The sequence below is a fragment of the Chrysochloris asiatica genome, unplaced genomic scaffold (genome assembly GCF_000296735.1).
Source record: "Chrysochloris asiatica unplaced genomic scaffold, ChrAsi1.0 scaffold00021, whole genome shotgun sequence".
NCBI classification, from domain to species: domain Eukaryota; kingdom Metazoa; phylum Chordata; class Mammalia; order Afrosoricida; family Chrysochloridae; genus Chrysochloris; species Chrysochloris asiatica.
In genome coordinates, this window is record NW_006408539.1 from 615,435 (window position 1) to 638,587 (window position 23,153).

A 23,153-nucleotide genomic window follows, 5' to 3' on the forward strand; every position below is an offset into this window, starting at 1 on the left:
TGGTAGTTTCGAACCGCTGACCTTAAGGTTCGCAGCCCGATTCGTAACCACTACGCTACCAGAGCTCCTTCCCCTACAATATATACACACATATACAATATATACACACATATACAATATATACACACATATACAAATGATATCTAGAACTTACTCACACCAAGATGGGAAATTACAGCTTTCTGGGTTGGAGCAAATGGTAACCCTGCCCGTTCTCTACCAAGAAACAAAATTGAAATCCACTGCATTTTAGCTGCAAGCAGAGTGTGGGTGACCCAGATCTGTGTGCAGATCTAGGTCCCACGAAACTAACCATGCAGCAGTGGTCTTAATACCTAATATCTTCATACAACGTACAAGAGACTTCATATTTCAGAGAGTTCATAGTGAGAACTGCAAAGTCGGCGTTTCAAGCTCCCCAGCTGCTCCTCGGAAACCCTGTACAGGCCGCTATGGGTTGGTACCGACTTGACAGCACTTAACAACAACAAATACAGTTAGAAAGTGAACTGAAGGACAAATCTGAGGAAATCACCCAGAATGCAGTTGAGACTGAAATGGAAATCCTAAAAGCGAGATTAGAAATCTGAATGAGAAGGTCTAACATATGCCTGACAGGAATTTCCACAGTAAAGAGAATGGCAGAGAGGTACCAAGTCAAAGCCCCAGAAAACAGAGCTTTAGTGATCTATCTATCTGTTTGCTCCCTCCAAGGTCACAGAGCTAGCAGGCTTAAATCCAAATTTTAGGCTTTTTACGATATGTTGCACCACCCAGAGAGTCCAGACGAAAAACTCAATTGGCACAGACACTTCATTAGGCTCAAATCACATGAACCCTGCTTCTCAAACTGGGATGTACAAACGCCTGGGAACAGGCAGTGGTGATATGCAGAATGAGCAAACTTATAGACCAAGCACAGTATTCCTCCCCCCAATTCCCACCCCCACCCCCAGCGTTAATGTTACACAAAGGTTTCACGGGGATTAGTCCAGCAAATTAGCTGGCATATCTAAGCAGCAAAGCAAATATCACTATGTTTACCTAAGTAGAACTTTAAATTTGTAAGATAAAGAACTTAATTCCCAAAACCCAAAACCTGATTTTGTGCCATGTGACTGCTGGCAAACTTCTAGATCCTTAAGGTGTTGCTCTCCTTTGCCTAAGCTAGATCCACTCCTCACTTATCAACATGATTAGGTTCAAAAGACCGGGTCAGTAAGTGAAAATTAGCATTATGCAAAAATTGAGGATGACCACAAGAGACCACAAAATGGAGAGTGACTACATCATTACACGATTGCCAAACACTATCATTACATCACTGCAAAGCACTGAGAATGAGAGCCTAGTCAAGCTGACATAAACCTCAGCCATCAGTCAGTCGTACTATCACTGAGCACACCTCGGTATTCATTACTACCACAAGAATACTGTAAATGCACAAAATAACCAGACACAAGTGTTTCCTACTACTATCATAAATGCAAAATACTAAATTAGATAAGAAGTAGGTACGTGCAAAAATATGGCACCAACCATTCTTCCCAGACACTCTCTTACTTTTCATGTGGGTTCAATAATCTTTTGTAATGGCCATACAGAACTCAGAGACAATACTCACAGTTATGGGCTTATTAAAGAAGTTAACGGGTTATAATACATGAACAGAAAACATTCAGGGCTCAGTTGTTCCAGTCAGCTGCTGAGAAATGCCCACAGGACACATCATATTACCACAAGCCTTAGCCTGAAGGTCCATGGTTCTAGTTTCCCCACTTAAGTGCCTGGGCGCCTCCCACTCTACAAGCAAGCTTCCTGCCCAAAGTCACTCCGCTGTACGTGCGCCGTGGACAGGGCAGCCCACTGCTCTGTCTCATGCTCTGGTTCTTGGTTCTGCGGCTAGTGTTCCTCTGCCCCTCCTCCACTGTCACAGCTTTCTGTTTCTGGGTCGAAGAAGTTCAAGGTGCAGGGATCTCTGCATCCCAAGAACACACTCCACTCCTGGCTCTTTCTTTTTGATGGTAGTGAGATTTCCCCCATCCTGCCTCCTGCTTCTGAGATGGTTCATTTTATGCCTATGCTAGAGCTTGTCTGGAGGAAACAGTCGCTGGAGAAGGATGTCATGCTGGGTAAGGTGGAGGGTCGAAGAAAAAGTGGAAGACCCCTAACGAGATGGATTGGCCAGGTGGCATCATTGATGGACTCAAGTGTGGCAGCGGTGGTGAGGTTGACCCAGGATCGGACATTGTTTCGTTCTGCTGTGCATGGGGTCGCTATGAGTCGGTTCCGACTCGATGGCACCTGACAACAACAACAACAACAGAGCTTGAAGTTTTGACAATTACAATCAGCTCTGCTGATATCCACAGCTGAATTGTGTCACCCTATCAGCATCTTCTCTCAATTTCTATGACCCAGGCGAGCAGCACAGAAATGTTGTTTGGTGGGAGTTACAGACTGCGGCTAGAAGAGACATTAAACAATTCCCTACACCACAGTAATGTTAAGGCTAACTCTAAAAGCACTGTTAATGGCACTAATAGCTTTATTAACAACGTGTGGATTACGATAATTCTCAAAAAAAAAGGTTTGTTTAACAGTAACAATAAAAGACGGTTTGCAGAACATACTATGTTTCTTTACTCTGAATTTAAATGTATTATTTTGTGAAGAGCATGACAAAAATATTGGGATAGTGAGGCGAAAAGCTGGGTCGAGAGAGGCAAAGAAGGACACGGTTCTCTCTTACCCCATTCTCTTCGGGTTGCTCTGAGGTTCTGGTGGTCTGTTCTACAAAAAGCTTCTCCTAGAAAGCTACTTTATCATTACCATTGCCTTGTCTTCACCATTATGAGCTAACAGCCATATATATGAATCAGATTAGTGAGTTACAAATAATTTGTTGCTGTTGTTGTTGTTGCTAAGTGCCCTCAAGTCAGTTCTGAGCCATAGCGACCCTGTATAGGGTTTCCGAGGAGCAACTGGTGAGTTTGAACCGCTGAAAACCGACTTTGCAGTCTAGTGCATTAACACACAGCGCCACATCAGGGCAGACCTGAGTAGTAATAACTAAAACAGAAGTCAGCAGCAGAGTATCAGGGTGCTCAGTGGTCAGGGACCTTGTATCCTACTGCTCCACCGTGCGTGATGTCCATTCCTCACCATGACCCAAGATGGCTTAATCTACACCGGCCATCACATCTTCATTCAAATCTGCAGGGCAGAAGTCCAAGGTCCTTTCTGACTGCTTTCTAAATTGCTACCTGAAAGCTTGCCCATACCACTGGCCAAAACTTAGATCATACCTGGCTGCAAAGGGAACTAAGAAACGTGGTCTACTCTTGACACCCAGGTTGTTGTAAGGTGGTGTTGAGTTAGTTCCAACTCACAGCAGCCCCATGTAAAACAGACTGAACTAATGCCTGGGCGTCCTGTGCCGTCCTCACAATCACTGCTGAGCCCGTGATGGCAGCCACTGGGCCAGTGCTTCTTGTTGAGGGCCTTCCTCTTTGTCACTGACCCCCTCTCTACTTTACCAAGCATGATGTCCTTCTCCAAGGAATGGTCCCTCCTGATAATATGTCTTAAGGACAGGAGATGACATCTATCATCCTCACTTGTAAGGAACATTCTGGCTATACTTCTTCCTAGACAGATTTGTTCAATCCTCTGGCAGCCCAAGGTTTTTAATATTCTTTACCAACCCCATAATTCAAAGGCAGCAATTCTTTTTCAGTGTACCTCATTTACTGTCCAGCTTTCACATGCATATGAGACAACTGAAAAGACCATGGCTTGGGTCACACACACCTCAGTCCTCAAAGTGACATCTTTGCTTTTAACAATTTAAGGCGGTCTTTTGCAGCAGATCTGTCCTGGTATCCATGAGGTCGACTAAAAATTAGAAGCGGAGCAATGGGTAGTCCTTGCCACACCAAGTTTGAGTAAATATATGCCTCTTCTGCTTGAGATGATGGAACAGCGAGTTTGTTTTCCATGTCCTATCTTTTAATTCCTTTCTTCCACTTAGCTCAGGGAGAACTGTGCCCAGATAAACCAGTGGGCTTAATTAACAACATGAGAATTGGCAGAAATATTGGTAGACTTACCAAGACATCCTCCCCTTTGAATATAAGAAACAGGATGCTTAAAACATGTGTTATTAATCATAGAGCTAAAAGAAGGAAGAAAATAACTATGGCTGCTCTACAGCAAGAATCTGCCTGCTCTCCTGATGTGACTAAGAAACTGAAATTAAGAGAAATAACAGCTTGGATTTAAACTGCACCTTTCTTTAATGGGACTAAAATTTTTCAAATATATAGTAATATGCCATTCTGTTTCCAAAACATACCCTAATGACAAGATTAACTGACATTATCTATACATTTTAATGCCTTCTTTTTTAATATTCAATTTGCTAAAATATGAACATATAAATGCACGCAAAGACTGAAAAAAAATGAGAAAAATGCAAACAGTTGATTTGGTACAATGGTAATTTCTTCTTTAATCTTCATAATTTACGGTGCTCTTTGTACAATGTTTTAAGATGTTATACACAGTCGCAAACACACTTCTTAGACATGTAATATACATGCAGTAGGTTGTTGTTAAGTGCCACTGAGTCGGTTCCGACCCATAGCAACCCTGTAAAGGGTTTCCAAGGAGCAGCTGGTGAGCTTGAACCACCAACCTTGCAGTTTAAACCGACCTGGCAGTCCAGTGCATTAACCCGCAGCACCACACCAGAACTCCACTGTACCAAATCGAACAGTTAATTTGGTACAATGGTAGATTACTTTTTAATCTTCATAATTTACAGTGCTCTTTGTACAATAATGTTTTAGGATGTTATACATACAGTCACAAACATACTTCTTAGACACCTTAAGTGCATGCAGTATACTGTATGACAGAAGAAACAGATGGTATCACAAAGAATTATTGGCGCCTTCTCTCCCCGCCATGGCTTGTGCTCGTCCACTGATATCAGTGTACTCTGAAAAGGGAGAATCTTCTGGCAAAAATGTTACTTTGCCTGCTGTGTTCAAGGCTCCCATTCGACCGGATATCGTGAATTTTGTTCACACCAACTTGCGCAAAAACAACAGACAACCCTATGCCGTCAGTGAACTAGCAGGTCACCAGACTAGTGCTGAGTCTTGGGGTACTGGCAGAGCGGTAGCCAGAATTCCCAGAGTTCGAGGTGGTGGGACTCACCGCTCTGGCCAGGGTGCTTTTGGAAATATGTGTTGTGGAGGGTGCATGTTTGCACCAACCAAAACCTGGCGTCGCTGGCACCGTAGAGTAAACACGACTCAGAAGCGCTATGCCATCTGCTCTGCCCTGGCTGCTTCCGCCTTACCAACCCTGGTCATGTCTAAAGGTCATCGAATTGAGGAAGTTCCTGAACTTCCTTTGGTGGTTGAAGATAAAGTTGAAGCTTACAAGAAGACCAAGGAGGCAGTTTTACTGCTTAAGAAACTTAAGGCCTGGAATGATATCAAAAAGGTCTATGCTTCTCAGCGAATGAGAGCTGGTAAGGGCAAAATGAGGAATCGCCGGCGTATCCAGCGCAGGGGACCATGCATTATCTACAATGAGGACAATGGTATCATCAAGGCCTTCAGAAACATCCCTGGAATTACTCTGCTTAATGTAAGCAAGCTGAACATTTTAAAACTTGCTCCTGGTGGGCATGTGGGCCGTTTCTGCATTTGGACTGAAGGTGCTTTTCGAAAGCTGGATGAGTTGTATGGCACTTGGCGTAAAGCTGCTTCCCTCAAGAGTAACTACAACCTTCCCATGCACAAGATGATCAATACAGACTTAAGCAGAATCTTGAAAAGCCCTGAGATCCAAAGAGCTCTCCGAGCACCACGCAAGAAGATTCATCGCAGAGTCCTTAAGAAGAACCCACTGAAAAACCTGAGAATCATGTTGAAGCTGAATCCATATGCAAAGACCATGCGCCGAAACACTATTCTTCGCCAGGCCAAGAATCACAAACTCAGGGTGGCTAAGGCGGCAGCAGCCCTAAAAGCAAAATCAAATGCGAAGGAAGTTCCAGGCAAGAAACCACCTGTGGTAGGGAAGAAAGGAGGGAAGCAGACTGTTGGTGTGAAAAAGCCGGTGGTGGGAAAGAAGGCTGCAGCAAGCAAGAAACCAGCAGCTGAGAAGAAGAAACCAGCAGAAAAGAAGCCTCCCACAGAAGAAAAGAAGCCTGCTGCATAAATTCTCCACATTTGTTTAGCCCAAACAAGTCAAATAATTTTGGACAGCGTATTTTGAATAAAGACAGACCTGGTCAAAGAGGCAGTAAGAATTAAAAAAAAAAAAAATTATTGGCTATTATCTACTAGCTGTGTGACTTTATGAAAATGATCTTCTTTAAAATAAGGATCACAGTACTAGGTCATTTACTTTGTTGGTGTGTTCTCAGTTTCAACAGTTCCCATCTCTTGTCTATATTATATGTGATTCATATCCTGCCAGCTATATTTTCCAGTCTTCCTTGCTGCTGACTTCACGTTAGGGTCTGACAATGGGAGACGCTGACAGGAGACTGGAAAAGAATGAAGCAGCTACTTTTCTGCCTGCTTCAGTGGGATCCCTGGAAGAAGTACCCATGGGTCCAATGGCTTTCTGCTCAAGCAGTATGGGTCTCATGGTGGTGGAGCCAGTAGGTTCTCTTGCAATGTAACACACACAAAGACGTCCATCACTGTGCTATTCAGAATAGCAAAAACAACAAAACAACTGACAACAGGACGATCCATATTATTGTTGTTGTTATGTGCCGTTGAGCAGATTCCAAGCTATAGCAACCCTGTACAGGGTTTCCAAGGAGCAGCTGGTGGGTTTGAACTACCAACCTTGATGTTTAAAGTGACCCTGCAGTCCAGCACATTATCCATAGCTACACCATTAAAACTGCAGCTATGAAGAAATGCTAAGGGCATGGAAAATACTATACAATCTTGTAAGAACAAGACAAGATAAAAATCTACATACTGTCAACAGAATGACATCAATGATGTGGCATGTGGGAGATGTAGAATCCAACTATATTTCATTTAAGATATATACAAGAGGTGTGGCCCAGCCAGACAGAAATAGAAAAGAATAGAAAATACAATCCAAGAGAAGTGAGCAATATAATTGGAGGAAAACAGCTCAACCCAAGTGGAAAGTTCAAAGGTTGTGCTTACACTATGCACTGGAGTCCTGGTGTAGGGCCATGGGTTAATGCACTGGACTGCAAGGTCGGTTTCAGCTACAGGGTCGGCAGTTCAAGCTCACCAGCCGCTCCTTGGAAACCCTATACTGACTCAATGGCACTTAACAATGCACGACAATACCACTCTCAAGGGTCATAAATTGGTACTTCAAAGATGTTTTAAAAACACCTCTTTTATGTATACAGGGTGGAATATATACAGCATACGAACAGATATATAAGGTAGCTGTAGTTTTAAAATGTCATGGGGAAGGTGAAACCGTAATTAGGAAAACATGTTCTAAAAAGGTTCCTTGTTGCTGTTGTTAAGTACCATCAAGTCAGGTTCCGACCCATAGCGACCCTGTATAGGGTTTCCAAGGAGCAGCTGGTGAGCTTGAACCACCGACCTTGCAGCTCAAATGGCTTTGCCGTCTGGTGCATTATAACCCACAGCGCCACACCAGAACTCCTTAGGAGGACAACAATGAGGTGGGGAAAGTGAGAAACACTAGCCAGCACAAATCTCCCTAAAGAATAAAATATTCTTCATGGGTGCAATTTGACCCCATGAGGGTAGTGGAGGATTGCAACTAGCCTCACCTACTGCCTCATATGGGCAGCGACAGGATCAGCAGAATGTCTCAGAGTTTCGTCAGCACAGTCAAGACGGACATTCACCACAGATAGGTGCAACACCAAGACAGGAAAACAGTATCTTTGTAAACAATATCAAAATACTTGAAAGAACTGGAGATCAACTATATTGAATTTACTATAATTGTTTAAGTGCCATGGTGGGAAGTGCTGCGCATAGGCGTTTTGAGTGAGTAAAAAGAAAATCTAATATACTAAATTCCTAATGGCAGTTTTACAGTTTTAATGGATTTAATTATCCAAGTTTCTAAGTGAGAGTGATTACATGAGACGCAGTCTATTTAACTTGAGTTAACTGGAAATTAGTTAAAGGGCCCTTTGAAAGTAATTGGTAAAATGGATTCAATTTAATATTTGTAACTTGAATCTAAACACTGAAGAAAAACTAAATCTGAAAATGTTACTTTAGTAAAACATAACATCAGTTGAGTATAAAATATCTGTTAATACTACTTTCTGAGAATGAAAGATGCCCTTAGCTATGCAAGAATAGCATGACATCAATTATGTATTACGTATGAAATACACATGTACACAGGCGGTAGGTATAGCAACATATTAACCATGGAATCGACTCAATGGCACTTGACAACAGCAACAACAACAACCTTTCTGATAAGGAACCCTGGTTGCACAGTGGTCGAGCCCACCTCTGCTAACTAAAAAGCTTGGGGGTTTGAACCTCTTAAGTTGCTCAATAGGAGAAAGGTGTAGCAGTGTGTTTCTATAGAGACTGGACACCCTATGGGAGCAGCACTTGTCCTCTGTCCCATAGGGTCACTATGAAGTCTCATCAATTGGACAACAGCAGCCTTGGGTCTGGTATCTTTGTTGTTGCTAAGTGCAATCCAGTTGGTTCCAACTCAAGGGTGCCCTAGGTACAACACAACGAAACACTGCCCAGTGCTGCACCACCCGTACAAACGTTGCTATGGTTGAGCCCACTATTGTAGCCCCTGAGTCACTCCATCTCATTGAGGGGCTTCCTCTTTGCTGAAGCTATGTTTTACAAAGCATTATGTCCTTCCCCAGGAACTGGTCCCCAGTAACATGGCCAAAGTACATGAGGTTAATTTTCAGTATCTTGATTTCTAAGGAGCATTTTGGCAGTCCAGGGTATACTCAGTTAAATATTCTTTGTCAACACCATGATCCAAATAATAATTCTTCTTCAGTCTCCTTTGTTCATTTTCCAGTTTTCCCTTGCATATGATACAACTGAAAATACTGATTTCAGTCAAGCTCACCTGAGTCCTCCAAGTCACGTCTTTACTTTTTTAATATTTAAAAGGATCTTTTTAAGAGGTTTGCCCAATGTACTACTTCATTTGATTTCCTGGGTACTGATTGTGAATCCAACTAAAATGAAATCCTTGACAACTTCAATCTTGTCTTCATTTAGCAGCAATTGTTTTTTAATTGATTATCTTCATAAAATTTTACTTGTGTATGGTATTAATGACATTGTTCTATACCTTCTGCAGTTGTTGGATCACTTCCTTGGAATGGGCGTGTATTTGAATATTTTCCAATCGACAGGCCAGGCAGCTATCTGTCTTCCAAATTTCTTGGCACAAACAAGTAAGCACTTACAGCATTGCATCCATTTGTTGAAATGTCTCAAGTGATATTTCATCAATTCCTGGAGGCTTAGTTTTTGCCAAATCCTTCAGTACGCCTTGGATGTCTTCCTTCAGTATCATTAGTTATCTTTAGCCAACAAAATGAGTGAATATCCTTTAAGTTTTTCTTTACGGTTCTCTGTATTTTCCAAATATTTTTTCAGTCTATTTGTGTTAAGATGTTCCTCTATACTAATACCTTGTTAACTCAATAGACTGAAGTCTCGGTGTGACCCTGTAAGATAAAACACTGAACCACAAGGTCAGTATGAACCCCAAGGTCAGCAGTTCAAACTAACAAGTCACTCCTTGGAAATCTTACACTCACTAAAATCAGAACTGACTCAATAATTTAACATCAACAGCTCAATAGATTACAGAAGTATTACCTTTATATTAAAAATAATCTGTCTGGGAGACCACTTGTCAGCACCTGACAACAACATGACCTTTAGTTACAGTCTGAGTCAGAATTGACTCCTCAGTAACTGTCAGAAGCTGCCTACGAGGCTGAAATGGGTATTAACTGAATCCATTCAGAGGAGCCACTTAAGAACTAGTGAATTATTTCCAAAAGATCAGACACTGTAAACCTTACAGAGCACAGTTTTACTTAGATACATATGTGCTGCTATGAGTTGAAAGCAATGGTAAATGTTTTAAGTTTATAATAATGTACTGCTACTGGTTCATTAAGGAGCTCTGCTAGCGTAGTGGTTATGAATCGGGCTAGGAACCGCAAGGTCAGCAGTTCGAAACTACTAGCTGTTCCATGGAAGAAAGATGAGGCTTTCTGCTCCCGTAAAGATTTACAGCCCCAGAAACCCTGTACAGGGTCGCTATGGGTCAGAACCGACTCCACGGCACATAACAACAGCAACTGGCTCATTAGTTATGATACATATGCCATATTTAATTAACATGCTAGCTGTGTGAGGGGCATATGGGAACACAACACTATCTTAGCAACTTTTCTATAAAATCCTTTTAAAATACAAGTTTATTTTAAAAAAATTTAAATCCTCAAAAAAAAAAAAATTCTGCCTGGGAGGGTTATAAATGATGAGTTTGACTATTAAAAAGGCTAAATATTCTAGTAAAATATTGTTCAACAGAAATATAATAAGACTTACATTTTAAATTTTCTAACAACCAGATTTAACAGGTTAAAAAAAAAAACAAAACTGAAATAATGTATCTAATTTAACCCAATATATCCAAAGTATTACAAGTTCAACATGCAATCAATATAAAAAGATGAGTGAATTAAGTTTTTGGAATCTGGTCTGTATTTTCCACATCAATGCAAACTAGGCATATTTCAAGTGTTGAACAGCCATAAGGGGCCAGTGTCTACCGTGACAGAGCGACATAGAATGTAAGCAGGGCTAGAAACCAGTGAATGACCATGATGCATATAAGCTAGAGCTACAAAAGCAGGCTGACTGCCAATTATGATGGTTAGTACATACCACTAGGAGTCCTGGTTTGGCGCTGTGGGTTAATGCGTTGGGCTATAAAGTCAGTTTGAACCTCATGGTTGACCAGCTCACCAGCTGCTCCTCAGAAACCCTATACAGGGTCACTATGGGTCGGAAATGACTCAAAGGCACTTAAAAACAACAACATATACCACTAAAGAGTTTAAAGGTTATTACCAATGAGATTCACACCAAAGATTATAAATAGGAAACCAGCATACTCAGATTTCAGGAAGTTATTTTACAAATTAATTCAAGCACAAAGGTGTGAAGAAGAGAGTAACAAGACAAGAGAACAAATGAGAGACGATGAAGGATAAAACTGCAGGAATAAGGGGCAGAAAGGAGATGATCTGGAGGTAAAATATAGGAAAAACACCTGCAAAATGTAGAAAGATTATACTTTTAATGGTGACTCTTAGTCTCTTATTGTCATGTACTGGCCATTTTTATTTCTAGGAAAGCAGAAACATTGATATAATGCTAAAGTTTCATTACTGTTTCTATCTATCGAATGTGTATTAAAATGAATGTATATTGGGGTTAGTGAATGGAACATATAACCTCCATAACAGGGCAGCACAAATAATTAAACAGACAGTGAGTTTTTTGAGATCAGAAAGGTGGTGTGGAAGAATAGATCTAGACACTTCCAGGAGTCCCTGAAAGGAAGCCTGGTAGCACAGCAAGTTACATGTTGGGCTGCTAACAGCAAGGTCAGCAGTTTGACGCCACCAGCCACCCTGCTGGAGAAAGATGAGCCTTTCTGTTCCTGTAAAGCTTTACAGCCTCAGAAAGCCTAAACAGGGACACTAGGAGTCGGAACCAACTCTACCGCACACCGTCACCACCACCACCAGGAATCCCTGAAACAGCCTTGGTGGCATAGTGCTTAAATCACTCAGCTGCTAACCAAAAGACCAGTAGTTCAAACCCACTAGTCGCTCTATGGGAGGAAAAACATGGCAATCTGTTTCCATAAAGATCTACAGCCTTAGAAACTCTATGGGGGAAGTTCTACTCGACCCTACAGGGTTGGAATCGACTTACCAGCATGGGTTTGGTGGTTTTAGAGGCGTCCCTGGGTAGATTATCTGAAAAGTTTACGGCTCAAATCCACCCAGAGATGATGCTTCAAAAGGTCTCAATCCTGAAAATCCTATAGATGATTTCTACACTGCACACATGGGGTCACTGTGAGTCAGAATTGACTAGACAGCAAAAACAACTATAAGAGAACGAACAGAGGAGCAAAACCATGTGCCAGGAGACTAGAAGAGGTGGAGGCCAGAGATAAGGAGCTGGGGTTCTGTGCTTTCACGGAGTCTATGAAGCCGTGGGCAAAAATAAAATCACCAATAAAGACGACAGTGGGCCTCACGGCTTCCATCTACCTACTTATAGTACTTAAATATCCCACTGCCTGTAAGTCCACATCCATCAAGTCTACAGGAAGTGGCTCGCCATGAAACTGTATCCAAATAGCTTTTCCTGACTCAATCCACAGCATACAGTTTAGATAAGATTGCTACACACTTGATTCTGGGTTCTGGTTATTACTTGATACATAGGTTCTCTCGGGAGTCCTTGGGTAGGGAGAACAGCTACTGCACTCCACTGCTCAACAAAATGCAAAATGTCTGAGTCCACCTAGAAGTTCCCAGGAAGAAAGGTGTGGTGATCTGCTGCCAAAAAAGCAGCCACTGAAAACCCCATGGAGGGTTTTCTGACACACATGAGGTAATCAAGAGACAGAATCTGATGAGATGGCAACTGGTAAGGTTCTCTCTAAAGTTAAGTGCAGAGGAGAAGTGATAAGAAGAATCTATTCTGAATCTCAATTCACTGGAAAAGGAGATATGACAAAAAAAGTGAGAGCAAACTAGAAATCTGACACCTCAAAGTTTATGTTTATCAGAAAGGAAAGACATGTGACCTAGAATTTAAAGAATATTAACAGGAAAAAACAAAATCCACTGCTGTCCATTGAGTCGATTCTGAATCATAGTAGCCCTAGACGACAGAGGAGAACTGCCGCACAGGGTTTCCAAAACTGTAAGTATTTACAGAAGCAGACTGCCAAATCTTTCTCCCCTAGAGCCATTGGTAGGTTCTAACATCTGACCTTCAGTTACTGCCAATACTTAACCCACTGCACCACCAGTGCTCCTGCTAAGACAAACCCAAACCCACTGCCACCAAGTCAATTACAACTCATGGCGGCCCTGTCCACCACTCATCTGTCAATCCGCAAAGAACACGGCATTGGGAATTGATGGAATACAAACTGAAACCGTTCAACAAACTGATGCACCACTGGAAGTACTTACTCATGTATGTCAAGAAACTTGGAAGACAGCTACCTCGCCAACTGACTGGAAGAGATCTATATCTGTGACCATTCCAAAGAGAGGTGACCAATGGAATATGGAAATCACCAGACAATATCATTAATATCACATGCAAGTAAAATTTTCTTAAAGATAATACAAAAACAGGTGCAACTGTACATTGAGAGAGAACTTCCAGAGGTTCAAGGTAGATTCAGAAGAGGATATGGAAGGATGGTATCACTGCTGGTGTCAAATGATCTTGGCTGAAAGCAGAGAATACCAGAAAGATGTTCACCTGTGCTTTACTGACTACACAACGGCTTTCAATTGTGTGAATTAAGACAAGCTATGAATATAGCATTGTGGAGAATAGATATTCCAGAACATGTCATTGTGCTCATGAAGAACCTGTACATAGACCAAGAGGCAGTTGTTCGAACAGACCAAGGGAACACCGAATGGTTCAATATTAGGAAAGATGAACACCAAGGTTGTATTCTTTCACCATACTTACTCAATCTGTATGCTGAACAGACAATCCGAGAAGCTGGATTATAAGAATAAAAATGTGGCATCAGAATTGGAGGAAGACTCATTAACAGTCTGCAATATCCAGATGACACAATTTTGCTTGCTGAAAGTGAAGAGGACTTAAAAATACTTACTGATGAAGATCAAAGACAACAGCCTTCAACAGAGACCACAGCCTTCAATATGGATTGCATATCAATGTAAAGAAAACAAAAATCCTCACCTCTGGACCAATACAACATTCATATAAATGGAGAAAAGACGGAAGTTGTAAAAGACTTCATTCTGCTCAGATCAGCTATCAACACTCATGGAAGGAGCAGTAAAAAACAAACGATGTTTTACATGAAGCAAATCTGCTGCACAAGACCTCTTTAAAGTATTGAAGAGCAGAGATGTCAGTTTGAGGACTAAGGTGGGTACCCCTGACCCTAGCATTGTACTTCCAATCACCTCATCTGCATGCGAAAGTTGGACAGTGATTAGGAAGACCATATAAGAACTGATGCATTTGAGTTATAGTGCCGGAGGAGAATATTAAAAGTACCATGGACTGCCAAAAGAACAAACCAATCTGTGTTGGAAGAATTACAGCCAGAATGCTCCTTGGAAGCCAGAACTTGTCTCTCAGACTTTGGCCATATTGTCAGGAGGGATCAGTCCCTGGAGAGGGACATCGTGTTTAGTAAAGTGGAAGGTTGGAGAGAAACAGGAAGACCCCAAAATAGATGGATTGGCACAGTGGTCACAGCAACAGGCTCACACATAGTAACGACCGTGGGGTTGGCCCAGGACTGGGCAGTATTTTGTTCTGTTGTACAGAGGTCGCTATGAGTCGTTACTGACTCGATGGCACCTCACATCAACAACCAGCGGTCCTGTATGGGCTTTCCAGGTCTGTAAATTGTTACGGGAGCAGACACAGCCTCCCTCATCTTTCTCCAACAGAGTTGCTGGTGGGTTTGAACCACTACCCTTACAATTAGCAGCCCAAGACTTAGCCCAAAAGAAATGGCAAGTTTAATTAAAGTATGAAATTCTGAAAAGAGCTCACAGATCCAAAAGGCTTTCAAAATTCAGTTCAGACTTGACAAACCAATCCAAGGACTATACATCGAAACTCAACCCCACAGTCACATTTTGCTAATTGCCTCAAGGGGTTTTTCTGAATTAGATTCAAACAAATTCCATGATGGGTATTCTGTGACTCCTTTAACGTAGAACCAAGCTTCATGCTCTTGACTTGTTGAAGAGACTCTTGGTCAGTTGTCCTATGCAATATTCTTTTGTCTGAATGTTATATTGTATTTCCAGAAAGCTAGATGTTAGTGATAAAGGCTTGACTAGATTAGTAGCCAACTCATTTGACAAGAATACTTTAGGCATGGTACAGAGTACCTTTTACTTGATTACATGAAGAGCTGCAGAATGTTCCACTTTAAGTAGCTCTTGCAACTAGTGATAGTCTGATCCTTCTGTTGGAAAGTTTCCCACCAATTTTCTCCGAATGATTTTAGCATCACTTGGGGTAAGTGGCGCTCAAATCCACTTCATTTGGGGGCTGTATAAAATGATGTGGGTACTCTTGGACCATGAGGGGGCTGGAATCTTCAGTAGAGAACCTCTCCCTCTCAAGAACTAGGACTCGTTGGCTGCCCGACACAAAATCTGTACATTGCAGCAGGATAAAGAAATAAAAAATAAAAGATAAATGTTTAATCCTTTCCCTTTAATTGCCAGTTTTCAAAGTCAGGAGTTGGTGGTCTAAGCTAACTCTAATACTAGCCAATGGGTTTAATTTATTTTCTTAGTTAATTGGTGTTTTGGTGTGGTTTCAATAATGTTAGTCGAAAACTGCTGTCTATGTAGTATGAGATACATAATTGTGGGATATTCTAATTTGATTAGTCCCTAAGACCTTGAGAACCAGGACTTTGGTTGTGGAAGAAAGCAAATGCAGTGGAACATGACAGAAGATGACTTTTCCTTCCAGGAATAAAACAACTATAAAGAAATCTGGAAAGACTGAAACACCCCCACAGTGAGTGCGCTACAAATAAAAATCCTGAAAAGTCAGAGGCCCATAACAAGGTAATATGAAATAAAAGTGATTATTATTTTCACATTAAATTTAGCTTCCACTCTTAATATGGTGGAATGAACAAACACATGCATTTCTCCACTCGCTATCCCAAAAGTCCTTTACAATGAAAAGTGTAAACCCACAACCAGAAAGACAGTGAGAATGAAGCCATAACTGGATTAGCAATTTCAACACATTTCTGGTGGGAAGTTAATAATGAATATAATGGAAGATGACACAGAGTCTGTGTACCCAGAAAATCCTTAGCAAGGATTCAGAATTAGAGAAGGCATATGGGAAGGGGGCAGGAATGAGGTGTAGAGCATAACATGGGGATTTATCAAATAGCTTTCATCAAAACAGTAAACTCTAGTATAATGATACTTCATTAGCCTTCTGCTATCCAGATCTTCAAGACCGGTCTCAGGTCATTTTCAGAAGTTACATGGCGTTCACTCTTTTTCAACAAATATTTAGTACTTCCCACAACTCAGGCTCTCGCTAATGTGCCTAGGTTGTAGTTATGAACAACACGCAATGCCTGCTCTTAAGACTTCCGTCACAATCTAACAAAGGTCTAGATGGTTCAAGAATGCAGAACCACCCAGAAAAATCAATGGTTCCACACAGATCACACCCCTCTGCACTCTTCTTAGCCACTCCAAGACCAAGCCCACCACCCCAGACAGGGGCTCTAAGGTTCACACACGTGTGACCATGTTTCTCCTGGAGTCGCCACTGCATTTAGCATCATGGCCACCCAGAAAATGAGGCAACTCTTCGGTTAAGGCCCACACACAGCAATAAACTCAAGTCAAGAAAGGTAGCGGCACTGCAGAGGGCAAGACACTAAAGAGGGAAGGAAGAAAATGAACAGGTCTAGAAATGATCTTTTGAAATAGACAAACCCACACAATTTGTATTTACACACACGGTATCCTCTCTTGGGCAATACGATTATGTAAACAGGTAAAAGTATTGCTTTGAAAATGTTGCTGGAAAGCTTTCTACTTTCCTACTAAAACAACCAGAGCTCTTAAAGCTAATTTATCTGTTAGTCTGCCTATACTTCTTAAGTAAACATACTGGGTGGAGGGTTGGTAAACATCAGAAAGGCTCAGGGAGCATTATTGAAAAAGCACTTTGGAAAGAAACATTTTAAACTTCTCAATGTTCACTCTCAATCCATAATTATGCAAAATTTCAAAGTATCAATCCATAACACCAAGATTCGCAAAGAGAAAAAATAGTACATGATACTGCAAGGTCAGTGGTTCAAGCTCACCAGCTGCTCCTTGGAATCCCAATACAGGGTCGCTATGGGTCGGGACCGACTCAGTGGCACTTAACAACAACAACAACCTTAACTTAACTTGCTTTATTTAACACCAGTTAAATGGTCTGAACACTGGTACTGATAGCCAGCAATGTTTCTAATTTGGTGATACTATGGTGGAGAATGCAATGAAATCTGTACTTGTCATCCTTTTTAATAAACTGGAAAAGAGGAGTGAGTTATCATAATACTGTTCTTGCTGTAAAGCACCGTCAAGCCAGTTCTGATGCACAGTAACCCTGTATAGGGTTTCCGAGGAGTGGCTGGTGGGTTTGAACCACACCTTTTGGTTAGCAGTCCAGTGCTGGTCCTATAGGGCCACATGATAATTTTGAAAGCAGAAAGGTTGAAGAATAAATATGTTGACCTAAAACAACTAGGAGCATTAAGCAGGGAACACAAAACGTGTAAGGTGTTTAGGATAAAGAAATGGAGACAGGATAAGAGAAAGGACAGAAAAAAGAAAAGAAAAGAAAAGAAGAGAGTATATGTGGCAGATAAATAAATGGTCACTAGTATCAATCTTCAGGGTCTATTATGCGCTAGACATTTTTTCACTACTTTTTCAAATATCTTTTAATTGTACTTAAAGTCAGCAGATAAAAGTATTCTAACTTAAGATTTTTTTAATGTGGATAGTAGGGTCCTGTGGAGGGAAATAACTTGTTCAAGATGATACAAGTGAAAGGCAGAGCTTGGCTTTCAGTTCAGACCAAAAGCCATGTTCTCTTCCAATCCACTCCCCAGCTGGTGAGAAAAGGAAGTGTGAGAACACTACTAACTTCTTTCTCTCTTTAACCTCAGTCAAGGCTGACACACCTTATGGCCTTGCAGGACTGTGTCTAGAGGCTGCCAGGTGCCACAGTGAATGGAACTGCTCTCCCCTTTTGTCACACTGAGTTGATGGGGCTTCAGGGACCACAATCTTGCTCACAAAGACTAAGAACAATTGCTACAGGAGAAAAGTGAAGAGACACTTACTGAGTGCTTATCATAATCCTTTAAAGCTCACTGTTACATTTTTACAAATAGGGAACGGCTAGGTTCGCTTAGAATGCTTTCCTAAAGTTCTACAGCTAATTAGATGGCAGGCAGGATTCACACCTGGGTCAGATCAGACACCATGAGCTTCTGGAGGAATTGAGAAGATTCAGAGAGATTGCTTTTTAATGGACAGGTGAAATTTTACAATAGTAAATTCATCCTTGTGGTGATTCTACTTTCTTCCAATGTTTCATTTTGAAAATTATTAAGCCTACAGAAAAATTAAAATATAGTGAGTACCCAAGAACTTACCACTTAGATTTTATGTTAACATTTTGCTTTTCTTGTGAAAACAAACTTATCCATCTAAGCATCCCTCTCTGTTCACCCATCAGTGTGTTCTATTTTCTAATACAACCTAAAGTAAGCTGCAAAAACATGACTCTATTTTACCAGAAAACGCTTTGAATCATTCATGGCACGACACTTTAAAAATTAAAAATTACTCATTCATATAAAAGGCAATCTCAAAACAACACTAGTTATAATGTTCACGAGGGTTTCTACACTCCTATACAAGTCTGTCAGCTAGTAACCTTGAATAAATTTAAGTTTTTCATTTACTCCAAATGCCCAGGCTGAAATTCAAGTAAATTGAAACAGCTGCTTAATGACACTTACACTCACTTCTCTGGGAAACAATGTAACAGTTTTCAAGTAAATCGATTTTAATTACTTCATTTTTCAAAAATCAGATTTACATTATCAAAAAGTTAGAAGAGTTCCATAATTTAAATATTTATAACATATTTTTAAATATTTCAATATTTTTAACTTCCAAAACTAAATTATTTGCATCACAAATCTGAAAAATAGATGAACTCATTGGTACCACCTAAAGAGCACTTTTAATAAGCCTTAGAAACTTATTTTTAGGATTTCATCTGAAGTTGATTATTTTATTTCATAGTTATTCCTGATGGATATGAATTAATTTATTCCTCCACTATCTGTGACATCAAAAAGGCCAATAACCTTCCCTTCAAATCTGGTTTATTGGCTTCCAGAAGCATTTCAGAACACTAGTTTCTAGTGGTTGTCAGAAAGTTAGACAAACAAAAGATAGCAAGCCAATCAATACTGTCCAGTAGTTTGACACTATGTTGTTGTTGTTGTTAAGTGCCTTCGAGTCGGAGTCGACCCATAGAGACCCTGTACAGGGTTTCCGAGGGTGTAAATCCTTACGGGAGTAGAAAGCCTCATCTTTCTCCCGCGGAGCAGCTGGTAGTTTCGAACCACTGACCTTAAGGTTCGCAGCCCGATTCGTAACCACTACGCTACCAGAGCTCCTTTGACACTATAGTACTTCCAATTAATATTAGTTAAAAACTCTAAATTATGAGACAATACTATGCTCCCAAACCTAATGTCATCGCATATATTGCAACTCACAGCAACCCTAATTAATATACAGGGTTTCTGCGACTGTACATCCTTACAGAAGGAGACCAACCCATCTTTCTCCCATGGATGGCTGGTGGGTTTGAACTGCCAACTTTGCTCTTAACAGTCCAATACTTATCCTACAGTGACACCAGAGAGCAATTAAAATTAAAGTAACTGATATCACTACTTTACAACTAACTATAGTCATGTACTCTAAATGTTGTTCTGAATCCCCAATGTATCTCTGCAAGGAGGAACTGTAAAGAAATAGAAAACTGAAATTAGTTTTTTATGTCACAAAAGTGAGTTTCGTCCTTAGAAAGGAAAATGAAACATTGATGGGATTCCAGTCATTGAGAAGAAGACACAAAGTGTATAACTTGTAGAATACAAAACTGATGATATGCTTTGTAAACCTTCAAATAATTCATAATGAAAAGTGGTTTTTTAAAGCAATTATTTCAGCTAGTATATAAAATCTACCAAGTCATTCCAAATGGGAAATGAATTGAGAATGCAATTATTGTTTATAAAGCATTTTCTTTTTTCTTGTTGCAAGTTCAAAGTGTTAGTAATTGTTGCTGTTGTTAAGTGTTGTTGAGTCAGGTCCAACTCATAGTGACCTTGTGTATGGTTTTCAAGGAGTGCCTGATGGGTTTGAACCACCAATCTTGTGATTAGCAGTCCAGTGCTTATCCAACTATATCTGAGTATCCTATACTTTTAGTATAGCTGGTCTTGCTCCCAGTGAGTCACTCCAGAAAACGTTAGAAAAATAACTGCCATGTAAAATAAATGACAACTACTATATACCACACAGTCCTGGTGTGGCGCTATGTGATAAAGCATTGCACCAAAAGGTTGGGGGTTCAAACCCACCAGCTTCTCCTTGGAAACCTTATACAGGGTCACTGTGAGTCAGAAACAACTCGATGGCACTTAACAACGACAACATGCCATATCTATCATAATAAATTCAACAATTTTCAAATAAGTGCAATTGAAAGAACTAAGAGTTTTAATTTATAAATTCTACTTTTACTAAATTCTCTCTACAGCATTTGTGTAAACATCTAATCACAACTTTGACCTTATATAATTTGGCTAGGACACCCACCACTGTCAGCAAAGGGGAAAACTATTTTTGATGGCTCAGTCAAATGGAAAAACCAAGTATCAGAAGTGATTTTGTAAGACCTCAGTTCTTGTGATGGAAAGTGCAGTTTAGCAGAACATATTTAATTAGGTTTGGCACTTAAAAATATCAAATACTCAGTCACAATCACATGACAGTTTTGGATTATAACTAAAAACACACAAGAAACTTCAAAGTTCACTTCTTCCTCATTTCATTTAAGACGCCGTTGTTGTTGCCAAGGAGTGACTGGTGGGTTTGAACCACTAAGAATGTTGTTAGCAGTCCAGTGCTTGTCCTACAGCGCCACACCAGGGCTATTTCTTGTACTGTTGTTGCTGTTATTAGGTGCTGTAGGGTTAGTTCCAACCTGTAGGATTTTCGAAGAGTGGTTGTTGAGCTTGGACTACTGACCTTGCAGTGCAGTGTTGAGCTTGCAGTGCAGTGTTGATCCTGCAAAGCCGCCACGCTCCTTTTTAGACATTGTTGCTGTGGTTGTTACGTGCTGTCAAGTCGGTTCCAACTCAGCAACACTGTATAGGGTTTCTGAGGAGCAGCTGATGGGTTTTAACTGACGACCTTGTGGTTCACAGTCCAGTGCTGATCCACAACACCAAACCAGTAGTTTTAGACATTAAAGGCAATTAAAATGCTTGGAAACATATTAGAAATTCAAGGTTAAAGAACTAAGAATCAAAACAAAAACTTAATAAATGCTGTAACTGATAAACTGATTTCTCCTCACACCATTAAATTTTCAATATCATTCTTTTATGACTATCTGAAATCTTTTATAAATATATAATACCAAATGCCACACAGTTTCACAATTTTCATGAAAATCTGAGTAAACTTGTAAGTCATTATAAAGATTTAAAATATTTGTCCTATTTGGTTTTTTTTCTTGTTGTTTTTGTTTTGTTTTTTAAAGCAAAAGTTACCATTAAATACTACCAGCAGTCCCCATATTAAGAACGAAATCTATTCCTGTGTCTTTAAGAATCTGAAGGTTGAGCTGAACCATGTGCATACGATTCTTATTTAGCCTGACTTAGTACATGAAAGGAGTCCTAGTGTAGTGCTATGGGTTAATCCACTGGACTGCAAAGTCAGTTTGAACTGCAAGGTTGGAAGTTCAAGCTTACCAGCCACTTCTCGAAACACTATACAGAGTCGCTATAGGTTGGAATGACTCAACAGCACTTAACAACAAATAAATCTTTCCGGGACCAGAAAGCCTCATCTTTCTCTTGTGGAGTAGCTGGTGGGTTTGAACTACCGACCTGGCAGTTAACAACAGTCCAGTGTTTATCCTACAGTGTCACCAGAACTCTGATGAATAGAGAGCCTCATGGAATCAAAACTACTAATTATTATGAAACTAGTGCAGGATGAGGCAACTTTTGCTCTGTCTTATGGGGTGACCGCGAGTCTGAATGACTAACACTGGGCATCAGCCATTTACTAGGTAGACAAAGGCTCATTTTATCATGTTGGCACCTGACAGACAAAGGTGTGAGCCTCACTGTATCAGGAAGTAAACTGTACAAAAACACATAGTTAGTGGCATACCTGGCATTCAATTCAAGGTTTATCAAAAATCAAGCAAACCGAGCAAAAAGGAGCAGGAGAAATACTATTAATTTCCGATAAAACAGACTTGAAGGCAAGAACCAACAAAAGAGACAAGAAAGGGCATTCTGTAATGACTAAAGGGCCAATGGAGCAAGAGGACACAACCACAATAATATGTACGCCCCAACGAGCCCAAAACACACAAGTCAAATGTTAACAGAACTGAAGAGAAAAACAGACAATTCCCCAATAATTGTATACAACCTTAACGCACCACTTTCAAACAACTACAAAGAAATTCCACAAAGATACAGAAGACATAACACAATCAACCTTCTACTGAAGGATCAACAATGAACTGTGAACCACAAGGTCGGCAATTCAAACCCACCAGCGGCTGACCTCATGAGTGTATGCAGAACATTCCCCCCAACACTTAAATACTCTGAAGTACCTTCTCAGATCACAATGCTATAAAATTAAAAATCTATAATAGGGAGATGGGGGGTAATCAAACATATTGAAACTGAGTAACACCCTTCTGAGAAATAGGATTTTAAAAAATGAAAATTTTAAATTCCTTGAATCAAAAGAGAATGAAAACACAACATACTAAAACCTTTGTTGAAATTGTTGCTAAATGTCATCACATCAGTTCCAACTCATAGCAACCCTATATAGGATTTCCATCAAGCGGCTGCTGGGTTTGAACCACCAACCTTATGGTTAGCAGTCCAGTGCTCAA

The 23,153-nt window shown here is 40.5% G+C and overlaps 2 protein-coding genes across 3 annotated transcripts in view; one reads left to right on the forward strand and one right to left on the reverse strand.

Annotated features, from left to right (window-relative positions):
* The window catches only part of DYM (dymeclin), a 429,499-nt gene that overhangs the window by 287,958 nt on the left and 118,388 nt on the right, over positions 1-23,153 (reverse strand). The gene's annotated exons all lie outside the window — the stretch shown is intronic.
* Positions 4,957-6,331, forward strand: LOC102815405 (60S ribosomal protein L4-like). Its single transcript, XM_006837481.1, has one exon. It carries the CDS (start codon positions 4,972-4,974, stop codon positions 6,238-6,240), a length of 1,269 nt encoding a protein of 422 aa, XP_006837544.1. The 5' UTR covers positions 4,957-4,971; the 3' UTR covers positions 6,241-6,331.

Excerpts from the sequence above, each read along its gene's own strand:
- LOC102815405 (XM_006837481.1), top strand. The coding sequence starts at position 4,972 with ATGGCTTGTGCTCGTCCACTGATATCAGTGTACTCTGAAAAGGGAGAA.